At 44.0% G+C, this 15,255-nt stretch overlaps 1 protein-coding gene across 1 annotated transcript; it reads left to right on the top strand.

Annotated features, from left to right (window-relative positions):
• Positions 1-5,133: 5,133 nt before the first annotated feature.
• On the top strand, positions 5,134-13,375 carry LOC103647412 (plant UBX domain-containing protein 2). The gene is made up of 3 exons (XM_008671951.4): positions 5,134-6,105; positions 6,700-6,978; positions 12,827-13,375. Exons 1-3 carry the CDS (start codon positions 5,323-5,325, stop codon positions 13,070-13,072), a joined length of 1,308 nt encoding a protein of 435 aa, XP_008670173.1. The 5' UTR covers positions 5,134-5,322; the 3' UTR covers positions 13,073-13,375.
• Positions 13,376-15,255: the final 1,880 nt, after the last annotated feature.

Raw genomic sequence — 15,255 nt, 5'->3', positions numbered from 1 at the left:
GCGCACCGGACATGTCCGGTGCACACCGGACAGTCCGGTGCCCCCTTCCGACCGTTGGCCCGGCCACGTGTCGCGCACAGATTCCGCGGCCGACCGTTGGCCCGGCCGACCGTTGGCTCACCGGACATTCCGGTGCACACCGGACAGTCCGGTGAATTTTAGCCGTACGTCGTCGGCGAATTCCCGAGAGCGGCCAGTTCGCTCGAGCCAGCCTGGCGCACCGGACACTGTCCGGTGCACCACCGGACAGTCCGGTGCCCCAGACCGAAACAGCCTCTTGGCTGTACACAGCCAACTCTTCTCTTTTCTTCTTCTTTCTGTTTCTGATACTTAGACAAGTATATTAGTACACAAAACCAATGTACTAAGACTTAGAAACATACCTTTACTCTTGATTTGCACTTTGTTCATCCATGGGCATAGATTCACATTTAAGCACTTGTGTTGGCACTCAATCACCAAAATACTTAGAAATGGCCCAAGGGCACATTTCCCTTTCACCCGTTATGTAGTGCCACAAGCAACCACCCGGATCGGTCCTATGTGGGTTCTACGTGTGCGAGTTCATGAGAATGAACGGACGATACATCACGAACCCTGACAAGGTATTATTAGTAATAGTCACGTATGTATTTATGTCATTAAAGATGCAAATGTGTTATTATTGAGTATAAATAGATGATGTTTATAAACTTCCTTTACAGCAATTTCAACAAGGAAGCCCGGAGAACTTGACTGAAGGTGCATTGTATGGCATAGTTGAGGACATGTGCACATTCATATTGAAAGAGGTCATTCCCGCAGAAGGGAAATATCACGATGCTTCCGGAACATTAGCTTTGACAGAGTTTAGAATACTAACAGAAATTAGTAGACTATCTCTTAGCCGAGATAGTTATTAGAGCTTAAGTGAAAACTTTAATGTATATAATGTGTGATGCATACATGGTTGTAAACAAGACTTTGATGTATATAAATGTATGATAGAATTTAATTCCATGTTGTTTTTAATATCAATACTACATGTTTATCAATATATATGTTTGTGTGTGTAAATATATATAAATTTCAGTACTGATTGAAAATTTAAAAAAAGACAGGAAAACTTCCACTAGCGGCTAAATAAAAAAACCGCCAGTGAAAATACAATTTCCACTGGCGGTTTTCTTAATAAAACCACCAGTGGAAATGCTATTTTCACTGGCGGTTCTAGAATAACCGCCAGTGGAAATGGCGATTTCCACTTGCCCCTAGCACTGGCGGCACTGAAAAACGCCAGTGCAAACAGCTCTAGAACCGCCACTATAGAGCCTCTGTGTACTAGTGATTTTCTCAAACCAAACTTTTTGTGGTATGTTTATACACTATGTAGATCTACATGTGCTATTTTGGCACAATTGTAAAAGTGTTTTCTATAACTATTAGATTTAGTTCGTTTAATCGAATTTCTTTGGAAAATTTAAATTTAAACTGCAAGTCACTCGAAACATAGAAAATCGTGCATGCAAAAATGATATGCATGTTATTTAGCACAGGTTACGACCGATTTCAGGAACAGACCGGAATCTTCGAACACCATGCTCACTAAACATGACCGTAAACTTGTCATCCAGTAGTTTAAAATTTGTATAAAACACAAATAAAGTTAGAAAATCATGAAACTTGTCCACATGTCTTGATATCATATGTAGAAGTTGTGATAAAAATTTAAGAATGTTTCGAGAAAGTTGTGATTTACTATGTGTAGAAACCTAAGTGGATACATGAAACCGCTCGATTCCGGTAGTGTAGGCACACAGAGAGGGATAACGTTCATGGATATATTTACACATATTGTTCAGTGACCTCTTTGGAAAAAATCAAATAAATAAATTTATGCTCCAAGCTTATTAGAAAGTTTCATTCCTAGTGAGCTTCACCCAAGAAGAAGACGTACGCTAGATTTGATTTGTAAAGATTCTCCGAAATGTAACATTAGAAGATGGTTCAAAAGAAAAGAAAAACGAACTTGCCTTTTGACAAGTAAATAAATCTGTGTGCTAGTTCTACGTACGATGTACTCCTATATGATATGTGTAGGTTTTAAGCTTCACTACCCTATTAGATAGATGCCACGTAGAGAGGGGTACATGTATTAGATCAATAGAGAGTTAGGCAAAAGCGCTCGACAAGAGTTCGGGTTTAGCGACCCAGGTCACATCAGTACATGCGTATTTTAGGCGTAACTTGGTAGGCAAAAGCGTGCCACCACCGCAGCTCATTGCATTAAAACAGAACGAATATATATTTATGAATTTTAGTCCGGTTTTGTGTAAGATTAACATTAGCATTAGTCTTGGGTCCTATGAAAACTGCCACAGAAAAGTGCGTGGATATAGAGGAACTTTTCTCCATTAGTGGCTCGGTCCGTGACTAAAACAAACCTTTAGTCCCTGACCGAACCAGCAACCGAGACTGAGTGTCTTTGGTTCTTTTAGCCACCGGACTAGACTTTAGTATCTAGAAATTCTATTTGGAATACCTATCATAGTCACACCGTTTTGTATTTTAGGAATTAAAAGTAACTAAAATTTAGAAGGTGACAACCAAACACCCTCTAAATATATATGTTATATATCACCTTTCTTTCCCTAGCAGCCCTAGCCATCCAGTCATTTGAAGCCATATCCACTCTTGATCTACTCTTGCTCTCTCGTGCAAGATTTAATGCCCATTTTTTGCTAGGACAAATTGTGGAGAGTTTATTTATCTATCTATTCTAAAATTCTAAAGGTTTGCAACTTCATCCCCTTATTTTTTATTGCGAGTATAGCTCATTTTAGAAATTTGTGTTTTTTAGATTGAGAACAATAGTAGAGTTTTGTTTGATTTATACACCATCTGAGCTCAAACTTACTTGATAATTTGCATATGTTGATGTGTTTTATTAATAGTAGTTCATAAAAATGAGTATCCACCTTTTATTGCTAATATATATAGCTCATTTCATGGTTTAGATATAGAAAAAACATGGTTTTTATTGGGAATAATGTTGAAGTTTTTCACTTATATGCCATTTGAACTTAAATTTTACTTGATAGTTTATTTATATATGTAGATGCATTTTAATTATACGATTTTATCAAAAATGGGCATAAAGTAAATGATGTGTACGTTCGGGTCCTCGATCTCACATGGGATTTTGAGAAACTAAGGTTGTACCTCTCTCTCTTATTGCATGCGGTGAGTGTATGCATGTATGCAGGACACAATGTTGGAGTACATAGTGAAGGAGGTGTTCCCAACTATGGCTACATCTTCTACAATTATTTGGATTGCAATGTGAGGTATTTTCACTACATCATGGTTCAGTTTTAACTACCCTTATTAGGCACCAACTATTGATTGCTAAATGTTGGAGACTAATGGTTGGTCGCTAAATACGTTTGTTGGTATGTTGGTCGTTAAAAGTCTATAAATTCAACAACTTATGATGAATTGCTATAGAGGCCCGTTGAGGATTGATGGTGCGTCACTATAGAGACAGGTTCAATGGCACATTGACTTAAACGTTGCAATAAATTAGGTGGCAACAAATTGTAATTAAAAATTTAGAGAATTTAAAAATAATTAAAACAAATAAAATATTGATAGGGTTCAACTTAACAATGGGAAAAATAATTAAAATGTAACTAAAATATAGAGAAGTAGAAAATGATTAAAATAAATAAATAAAATTGATAGGATTAAACTAACAACAGTAGAAAAAAATAATCACAGATATAGAAAATAAAAAATATTTAAAATATTGGCAAGAATGTAGATTCAAAACTTAGAGTAAGTACATTGATAGGCTTAAGTATGCTTACATGACATTTTTTCCTATGTGGATGAGAAAGACATAAAAAAGTAGAGGAGGTGAGCTCTCATGCAAGAGCCAACTGCTCCAAGACAAAAGTATGAAATACAAAGAGAAAAGATGACATGTCAAGGATTTAGAGCCCACCGTGGACTCTATTATTAAACTTACTCTTAATGAGGTTATGTAACATCCCGGTTTTTACTCCAAAGGTTAGTATATAAACTCTAGTTGCCTAACCCACGCGGCACATGTTGCAAAAACGAGGAGCAAAAAAACAGAGAGATACACGAAGAGCTCCCTCACCGAATCAACCGTGTCAACACACACCAGAGCCCCATCGCCGCGGGCTGGAGCTGTAGAGCCACCCAATTCACCACAAATTCTCCGCTGACAGCAACCATGGATCCTGTAAGAGCCACCTCCCCCTCCACAACAACTCATCATGGACCAGCGCGAGAGCAGGAAATCGCCACCGGGGAGCCCGCCCCACCACTAAGCGTCAAAGAAGCAGCAACAAAAACACAGTCGGAGAGCCCACCGACAACTAGCAAGACGAGTAGCACGAGCAGCAGGGAAAAATCGCCGCCCCCGGAGAGCCCGACGGCTGCCAGCAACAAAAGGAGCACAAGAAATGGGGGGGGGGGGGGGAGAGCTCGTCGGCAAATAGCAGCATCGCCGTGGGAAGCTCCGCTCGACCATCTATCTCACGCCTTCGAGAAGGGGATGGGGAAAGTGAAGAGGCGCGATACCCAAAAACTCAAAACAGTGAACTCCTACTATGCCAATATGGCCCACTGGTCAGCGGCAAAAACAAACAACACATATCAGACAACTAAAAAATGACCACCGGCAAAATCCAACGGCGCACACACCGCGCACAAGAAACAAAAGAAACACGCGCGTGACTGATAGCTTTGACGTATTAAAACACTATTTTATAATGTATACTGTACTGTATGAAAAATGGAGTTTGAATGGATATAAAATGAATAAGCTATTATATAATGTATACTATACTGTCTGAAAATGGAGTTTGAATGGATATAAAATGAATAAGCTATTAGAGATAGCTTTATAGAGTGTTTTGTCCACTGACTATATAGCTTTATAGAGTGTTTTGGTCCACTGACTAAAGTTTTTAAATATTTGAATATCAATTATAAATATTAAATATAGATTTAATAAATTCATTTCATTTTTTTAGATTTTGTCTGTGTAATTAATTTTTAATAAAGACCAATTCAAACATTCGTTGGCACAACCGAAGAAACAAACGATTCCGTTGCAAGCAAGCAAGCTGGCCTGGAGCGCCTCTATTCCGCTTTTCTGCCACTTCATTCTTTCCTCGGTAGCTTCGTCCCTGGCTCCCCGCGGCGACAGCCTCCAGCTCTCCACCAGCGCCGCTCCGCGTGAGCGTCCACGCTCCAATCGACCAATCCCATCTGTTCGCGGCCGCCCACGCTTCCGCCGCCAGCGCCTTGATGAAGGACAAGATGAAGGATTTCGTGAAGAAGATCACCTCCTCCGGGTCCGGGACCCCCTCCTCCTTCAAGGGAACCTCCCACGTCCTTGGCTCCGGCCCCTCCCCCTCCTCCTCCTCCTCCCACCCCGCTTCCCGTCCTTCAAACCCTAGCGCAAACCCCAGGCCCGCCCCTATGCGGCCCTCCCCACCTCCCCCGCCCACTTCAACCACCGATTTCGCCCCCCTCACGCCCCTCGTCTCCTCCTCCTCCTGCCGTCCAGATGCGAACGGCACCGCGGCCGCCGCCGTCGCTTGCCCCAGCTGCGGAGACGCGTTCCCGTCCGAGGTCGCCGTCTCCGAGCACCTCGACGGCTGCCTCGCGTCGGCAGGGGGCGCCCGCGCGTGTGCCTCCGCGTACCTCGCCGCCGACCCGCCCCCGCCCGCGGCCTCCGTGGAGGTGGTCAAACGCCTGCTGGGCAACCTGCTGCGGGAGCCCGAGAACGACAAGTTCAGGCGGGTGAGGCTGAGCAACCCGCGGATCAAAGAGGCGGTGGCGGACAGGGAAGGCGGGATGGAGCTCTTGGAGGCCGTCGGGTTCAGGGTCAGAGATGAGGGCGGAGAACCCTTCGCCGTGATGAACGAAGTGCCCAGGGACGCGAGGCTCAATGGGATCAGGAGGGCCGTCCTCCTGCTCGAGGGGGCACACCCCTCTGCGCCTCCAGTGAAGGCAGAGGTTGAGGCCAAGGAGAGCTGCAGTAATGTGGCTGATCTGCAGGACGGTGCTAAGAATATTGATCGGCAGGTAACAAGAGGGTTCAGTTGATAATAAGGCCTTTAATGTGCTTGTTTCAGCGTTAATTGGCTGGCTAACACAAAGCTTTCACTCCCATCAATCAGCACAGTTTGGTTGTTTGGTTTACTTATTATGTCATGACATTTTTACATGAACTGTCAATTTTATGCTTGTTTCGTTGCGCTTTTACCTTCATTAGGACTTAAGAGATAATATGTAGTTATGACTTATTTCCCCTTTTCAACTATTATCTCAAAAAAATGATGTCACCATAAACATAGAACATTGCAAGATTGTAAAGGCATGTAACCGGAAGATTGTATGTATTACCAAATGTGTAACCATTTCTTGAGGTATTAGTGGGACACTAGCTATAAATTAAGGGATATCAGAAATGCACATATAGGACTGACTAATGCACATGGAGGTCCTTTTAGTTCTCTGATATTTATGTGTCGTTGATCTTTTCTGATGTTTATTTTGGTACATTGTATGATTTTTGTATGTTGTTGCTTGCTGTCCTGCCATGAACTATCTTCAAAATGTATAAATAATATATTGAACTGAACTCCAAAAGGTTACAGTGTGTTGTCAACTTTACAGGTTCGGGTATTTTTCTCTGTTCCTGAGAGTTCTGTGGCACAAAATGATGTACCAGATTCTTTTTACAATCTTACTGGTAATGAGATACGGAATGAAGCAAAGATGAGGAGGGAAAGGTTAGAACAATCACGATTGTTGATACCAAAGTCTTACAAGGAGAAGCAGGCATTGGCTGCTCGACAGAAGTATAAACAAGCTGTCATTCGAGTCGAGTTTCCAGATAGAATGATTCTTCAGGGCGTATTCCTACCAGGCGAGGCCACTGGTTCGCTGTATGAGGTACCATGTTTGTTTCTTCCAATAGTTTGTCATGTTTTCCAATATATTGAACATATGTACTATACTATTTGAATTGTTCATCATTTGGCAATTGGTGTGTAATTCACTGGTTCTAACTTGTTCATTCTTGTTAGCCCTATGATAAATTGGTAGCATTTGTGATACTAGTTCACCGTGAATTGACTTGAAATTGGTAACATTATTGTTCAAAGTTGTGAAGGGCAGGGCTGGTGCAGTGGCGAGAACTGTCTCAATAAGTCATTAGGTCATGGGTTTGAAGCAGCTGTTGGCGCTGATCCGGGCGCCAATCACTGCGTTGAGAACCTGCGGCGGTGCTCTCTGCACAGGCGCGGACGGTCCGTGGCTAGGAGACGAACGGTCCGCGACCTGGCGCAGGGCTCGGGTTCCCTGCCTGACGGGCCGGACGGTCCGCGCGTGTGCAGGGGCGGCAGAGTTTGCCGGCGGCGCCTGAATCTCGGTCCCGGGAGGGACCCCGTCGGGGAGGAGAGATCCTAGGCTTCGTCTAGGGTCGGCAGGCCACCCTAGACACCTCTAATCGACGTAGAGCCGAAGAGAAGCGAAGAATTTGGGGCAGAGAAGGCTAACCTAGAGCTAAACTAGAACTACTCCTAATGCATAAGTAAAACAAGAAATAGACTTGATTTGATCGATTGTGGGGGTTCAATCGGTCGTAGCCCTTCATCTATATAAATGGGGTGATCTGGATCCGCTACAAGTCGTTTCCCGAGCTAATCTCGTGGTTTTAGATAACAAATCATGCGAAAAAACTCGGAACCCTAACTGATTCTGCGCAAGCACGGACCGTCTGCGCCACCATCGCGGACCGTCCGGACCGCGGACCGTCCGGCCTCAGAGCTGGAACGTCTGCGCGGTCATTTCCTGCACTCAACATATGCCCCCTGTCTTTTGGTGGAGGTTGACGAACCAAAAGCATATGAACTAAGCCTGATGCAAGTCACCGACTTTTCAATCCAATATGGTGATCATTCAATCGAGCCTCGATGCATAAAGACCGTTTCAGATTGCATCTTTCTCGGCCATGACCATTTGATCAATGGATTAAAATGAATAGAATGGAGGTGCCCCCAGCCTGAATAGACAAAGGGACTATGCATATACCATGGGTTCATCATCGTACCATCCCATATTTGAACAGGACAATATATCAACGATGAGTAGGCGGGTAGAAAGCATCCTGGCATCACAGGATGAATAGGCGATGCTTGTTGCGTCGCCTTTTGGGTCGTTTTGTTCGACCGTTTTGTTTTATCGGGCGGCCGAGGTTTCTTTGTTGGTCGATCACATAGAATGGCCTTCTTGCTAGCATATTTGGAGAGCAACTGATCAAAAGTAGGGCCGGCTTTGACCAGTCGACCATGTGTGCTTTGCCCTTGCGTTTCTTTCCTTGCTTTATGTGGAGGCTGACGCCTCTGGCCATGGGCGGACTGTCCGGCTGAGTTAGCCAGACCGTCCGCATGAGCACCGGACCGTCCGCACCCAGGTGCCGGACAGTCTGCGATGCTTGAGTCAAGGAGTTTTGCTCGGCTGCTTGGTTGAGGATGTTCCTTTGTGCCTCCGAACTGTTAGTCTTTCTGTCCGGAGCTTTCCGGGCAATCCCTTCTTGTGATACATTTGACGTGCAAGGATCGTCAATGATGGTGTTTTTGTCTTTGCCTTTATCGGCCAGTTCGGGCCGAACCAAGACCTCTTTGCATGTGGGTTCTATGGTATTGACAGGAAATGGCTGCGTGTCCACTCGCATCTCCTGAAAAGTCAACCGACCCTCATTTATGGCCGATTGTATCTGTCTGGCATGGGAAAAAGAATTATGCCACTTACAATAAGCACGTCTCTTTAATTCATCCATAGGAGGAATAGTATGAGTTAATTTAATGTTTCCATTTTTTAGTAGTTCGTCAAATATCCTATCGCATTTGGCAACATTTAATGTAAATTTAATCTCTTCTTGCCGATTCTTTTGAACCGGCTGTAAGGAAGAACATGCAGAAGATTTGGCCTTTGTTGGCCAAATAAACTCAGCGGCATATACATCTGCGGATTCATCATCTGAATTATCACGCTCTACTAGATGTATAGTACGGGCGATCGATTTTGATGTCCCTTTAAATCGGCTTTCACAGTCTAAAGCCCGCTGATGTAGCTGAGCTATTGAAAAGAACTGGGTCCCATCTAATTTGTCTCTTAAGTAGGATAGCAACCCAAAAGTCAGCCCTGCTAGCTTTTTGTCTGCGACATGGATCCGAAAGCATCGGTTTCTAGTGTCCCAGAACCTCCGGATATAATCGCTAACCGATTCTTCGCGTCCCTGTTGGACTGAAGCTAAATCAGCTAGCCCTAATTTATATTCCCCGGAAAAGAAATGTTCATGAAATTTACTCTCTAAATCATTCCAGGAATTAATGGAATTAGGAGGTAGAGCGACGTACCATGCAAAAGCGGTACCAGTAATGGATAAAGAAAATAAACGAACACGAAATGCTTCCCCATCGGCCAATTCGCCTAGGTGTGCTAGGAACTGGCCTATATGTTCGTGTGTGCTTCTCCCATTTTCATCAGAAAACTTAGAAAACTCTTGTATCCTTGCCCCTTGTGGATATGGGACAGTGTCAAACCGGTGATCATATGGCTTCTGATATGATTGCCCCACTCTAGCTACACTAACTCCGAGCCTATCTCGAAATAGTTCAGCCATCTCTTCCCTAATTTTCTCCATTGCGCCCGGTGGCAGACCACCGGACCCTAGGCTGTGGGGCTCATTTGGTCGGGCATTGTTATGCCGACCTTCTTGCCGTGACCGGCCTATGATCGTATGACGTGTTGTGGTTTAAATATGTAGGGGGCGGAACGTACTGTTGTTGTGGTGTGTTATAATTTGGTGCATAGTGTGCGACAGTAGGTTCCGCGTATGCGTATCCGGTCTGTCCGGTGGTACATCCGAACTGGCCAGTCGTGTTCGCTATTATTGGGGCGCCATGCGGTAGCCCTGGTGCAGTATCAGACGGTCTGCGTAAGGGCTGGACTGTCCGGGCAAAAGCTCGGACGGTCCGACCGTGTTCAGGGGCGTCGATCTGCCAAGCAGGGACGACGGTGGTGGTATTTGCCCTGGATATGAGTTCATCGGCATTACCATATAATGGTTGGGGCTGCAAATCCCCATTTGTCGCCGATGTATTAGACATAGACATCCTGTTACTAGTTTCATATGATGGAAAACTAGGAGCAACAGATTTCTCCAACGTACGCGTTAATTTTCTAATTGATTCTTCTAACCCTCCAATCTGTTGTTTCATTTGATTCTGCTGATGATCTACATACGGTTTAATAATTTGGATGTCGTCGGGTTTACTTACGTTGGGGACTTGAAGCGAAGATAGAAGAGACGCGACGTCAGTCTCTCCATGTTTGAAAACTTTCTGGTGGCGATCCACCGTGTATTATGACAAGAATTTCTCTTTCGCTTGACGCATGTAGTCCTCTTATTGCTGTTGCTCATCGACCGTCAGACTTTCAACATCCGGCTTCAGGATATTGTCTGGGGAGATATCAGTATGATCTTTAGAACCGGCCATTTGAAGGCCTGATTTTTTGTAGATCTAGACACCTGTCCCCAGCGGAGTCGCCAAAAAGTGTGTTGGCGCCGATCCGCGCGCCGATCACTGCGTTGAGAACCTGCGGTGGTGCTCTCTGCACAGGCGCGGACGATCCCCGGCCAGGGGCCGGGCGGTGCACGACTTGGCATAGGGCTCAGGTTCCCTGCCGGACGGTTCGCGGCTAGAGGCCGGACGGTCCGCAGGGGCGGCAGAGTTCGTCGGCGGCGCCTGAATCTCGCTCCCGGGAGGGACCCCGTCGAGGAGGAGAGATCCTAGGCTTCGTCTAGGGTCGGTAGGCCACCCTAGACACTTCTAATCGACGTAGTGCCGAAGAGAAGCGAAGAATTTGGGGTAGGGAAAGGCTAACCTAGAGCTAAACTAGAACTACTCCTAATGCATAAGTAAGACGAGAAATATACTTGATTTGATCGATTGTGGGGGGTTCAATCGGTCGTAGCCCTTCATCTATATAAAGGGGGAGATCTGGATCCGCTACAAGTCGTTTTCCGAGCTAATCCCGCGGTTTTAGATAACAAATCCCGCGAGAAACTCGGAACCATAACTGATTCTCCGCACGCGCGGACCGTCCGGCCTCAGAGCTGGACCGTCCGCGCGGTCATTTCCTGCACTCAACATCAGCCTCCGTATTTGCGGGGGAAATACTTGCCTCAGTTTATTCCTTCCCCAGACCCCACTCATGTTCCTTCGACACAGGATCTGTCCTTTATTGTTTAAAGTTGTATCTTGGAAACTGTGAACTCTAAAGTGACTTATTTGCGGAAGGATGATCCAGATAATAACACAAGGTCTGTCCTTTATTGTTCAAAGTTGTATGTTGGAAACTGTGAACTCTGAAGTGACACTTTTTTGTGGAAGGATGGTCGAGATAATAACTGTGGTGTTTGTATGAGGGATTGCTTCATACTAGGCTAGATTTGTCCAACATGGCATCAACCTATAACATTGGTGGATGATCACAGCCACATCCATTGTTTTTCTACTAATATGGTTATGGGAGATGAAAAAATATTAGTGGGACAACTTATCAAATTCATCCAATTAAATATTGCCTCTGTTTCAAATGGTAGTTCATTTGCGGTTTGTCCTGAGTCAAACTACTTTAGCTTCGACCAAGATTTTGGAAAATACATTAGCACCTACATGTCCAAATAAATGCATTATCAAAACTTATTCATGGCTCTCCTGCGTATTTGAGAGAGAACATATGTCATGGATAATTTAATAGAAACAATTTGATGTTTTAGATGTTAGTGCATATTTTGTGCTAGGAAACAATACGGCACAAACTCAACAATGGTCCTCCTTAGAATTTGGATCACAAACTCAATATTTTGAAGTTGGATAAGTTTGACTTAGGACAAAAACCAAAGTGGACTATAATTTGGTACGGAGTAAGCATGATTGGTTCACAATTGGATTGGTTAACCATTTGCAGTCAGAAAATTAACAGCCTTGGTTGCTGACCCGGGGATCCATCTGCAGAACCTGTTTGTCTGGCCTTTGTAACCTGTACACAGTGGTCTCCATGGGAGTGTATATTGTGTATTGTTTGGTCTTTGTGGGTACAACGGTTGACTGTATCAGGTGGCCTGGTGTTTCAGTGACTGAATAATCATCTATCACCCCTAATAGATGTTATAGAGTGTTCAGTGTTTCAGGGGGGGGATCGAGTTACAATACCCTTGCTATATCAACATGACCTATTTGTATGTAGCTAATGTTATTTGCGAATCTGATATGTTCTCATCTATGCTAGCTTATTTTTGTAAACAAGTACTGTAGCTGTTTTCTGTGCATCATTTTATGCTGGCTGGCTCCTTTTTTTTCCTACTTGAAATTGTCCTCTAAAACTTGGGTGCTGTGTGGTTTATATGTTTGTAATGTAATAGGTAACAAATAACGTTAAATCATGTTTGTTTAAGTCTAACCGTAATCGGATACTACATTAGAAATTGATATCGGCCTATTCAAACTTGTTACCACTGGTAATCGAATGCAAACCATTACCGTTACCATTTACGTTACATTTTAGGAACCAAACGGCACCTTGGATCTTGTTCATTCATTATTTCTTGCAGTCATTACAGTTAGCAATCTGTACTTCAGCTGTCCATTATTTTGAGTATAATCTATCTATGACAGTTTCTGGTTTGTAGCTGCCGGCCAAGTAACGTGCTGTCTTTCCCTATTTGCAGTTCGTCACATCTGCTCTGAAGCAGCCAGGCTTGGAGTTCGAACTTATCTCTCCCGCCATTCCTAAGCCGCGTGTGGTGCCTCATTTTCCAAACCCGGGAGAGCGGGCACGCACCTTGCAAGAGGAGGAGCTGGTCCCTTCCGCGCTCCTCAAGTTCATTCCCAGGGAGACTGATTCCGTGGTCTTCACCGGTTTGCTTGATGAGCTTCTGAAGGCCAGTGAGCCGCTTCCTGCTGCATCACAATGAAGTGTGTGTGTATGTGTGTGTATAGCAGTTCGTTCTGTTGCTGTTTCTGCTTGCTGCATCACAGGATTACTTGGATAATAACGGTACATATTTGTATTGGCTGACATATCTTGTGGAAAGGTTGACATACTCGAGAATTCGTTAGGCCCATGCTGAACTGGATATGGGCTGGACTGGACTGGACTGTAAAACTCAATACATGGCAAGATTGCTTGATTTGGCTGTCGCGGATTCTTACCGATTTTTTTTTCAAAGGCCCAGTTTGTGTACTATTATTATTATTATTATTATTATTTCTTTTCACATGTATGTTGTATACATTTAAGTCCGATGGATGCAATGTTGTTACTTGAAGACTGATGTGCTGTTTATGTACGTAGCATCGTAGGTTGTGACGCCTCCGTTGTTTTTTTGTCCGATAGATGGATGCAAAACCCGTACGGTGGTGCTAGCTCTTCGTGAATCGTGACATACCCTGTTCTGTCGTTTTGATTGATGTTGCACACGGAATTTGGAGTAGGCGTGAGGGTTACTGCGGCACGTGTCCGTTCCTTGGCACTACGTGAAACCTACTAGGCAACTCTAGCTTCGCTTCATGGCTTCGCCTGCCAATGATAAAATATAGGTAGCTACGTACAAAATGAACATGGCATGCAAAAGCGTGCGTGTCTGTGTCTCGATGCTGCATCTGCATGGACGCATATGCGTGTGTGTATGTACCTTTTGAAAGCCTAGAGCCCTAGACCAAAGCTCACGCACGGTATTGGTTTTGGGTGGTATAAAAAAAATAACCTAGCAAGCAAGCAGAGCAAGTTGCCGTATCTGTATGATTTGTAGCAACAACCCTTGCATGCATGCATTGCGCACTGACCACAAATATTCCCCAGCTGCCGCAATAGTTTATGCGTCCTAGCTAGTATATATATATAGCTGCTTTCGCTTTAATTACAGATTGACCGTAACGCCATGCAGTAGATCTATGTGGATGCTCCTCCTTAATTAAAGAACGCCTTCACAATCTTTGACTGAATCATGCGTGCTCCCACTTAGATCAAGAAAAACTTTATTATCTATATACTATATAGTTAACTGAACCTCTTCGTCATCACGCTAGCCTGCAGCTAGCTCAGTCGTCGTCCCAGCTTTATTGAACGTACGTAATGTGTGTGCATGATCCTCGGCTCTCTGCACATGCATGCATGCATGCCAACTTTTAGGAAAGTGCACGAACGCACAGGCATCGTCGGGCCTTCTTGTTTACGCAGACTCTTCAGACTTTGTCCGGTAAAATTAAGTGAGTGTTGCTACCACACGCTCTACATATATGGTATATCGTGTGGGTGTGGGGGTAGCGGACCCAACTGCTACACTTATAGTGTGCCAGGAAAAATATAAAAAAAGAAACAAAAAACAGAGATCAACAAGACTCGAACCTTGACTGCTAAATTTAAAAGATAGTATTTACACCATTATGCTAACTAACCTTATATGATATTAGGGTGTGCCGTGGTACTGTGGGTAGCTCTGATCCGGAATATATAAGACATGCATATTTTAACTAGAAGAATATTTACTATGTTGCTATGGGACTTTCCTTAGAAGTAAAATCATTATTATATCACACAAGCAAGATTGGTTATGCTAATTTTGACCCCGGCCTTATGATCTTTCTTACCGTTTTGCAATGTGTTGCTTCTGTTGTTGAAAAAAATTTAGCAAAGCAATCAAGACCTAATTCATGGAGCGTGCCGCAAGGGCTTGTCTATGTCTATATTGTGAGGAAGCCATACCATATCATATTCTCAAGTACAACATCAAGATTGGACTTGAAAGGTTCCACTAAGATCTTTTGGGCAACATAAACTTTTTCACGGCTCACCACAACAGGAACAAGAGACGAAATTCCGACGACCAATCTTATGTTTGGTAGCTGCATTTGAACCTGTCGGACATAAGACAATATCCATGGGTTTTTAAGTGCCGTCAGACATAAGGCTACGTCTGACAGTTGGTCCACTGGCCATCGGACATAAGCCTTATATCCAACACCTATCTACTTAAACCGTTGGACGTTGTCCCTCTCTTTCTATCTATCTATTGCTCTCTCTCTCCCGCATGTACCACTTTGGCCGTCCTCTTTACAATTTGGATCACAAAACTTAACAGGTCCTCTAGTTTAGCTG

The sequence above is a fragment of the Zea mays genome, chromosome 2 (genome assembly GCF_902167145.1).
Source record: "Zea mays cultivar B73 chromosome 2, Zm-B73-REFERENCE-NAM-5.0, whole genome shotgun sequence".
Lineage (NCBI taxonomy): Eukaryota > Viridiplantae > Streptophyta > Magnoliopsida > Poales > Poaceae > Zea > Zea mays.
This window is presented reverse-complemented; position numbering and strand designations above follow the sequence as displayed.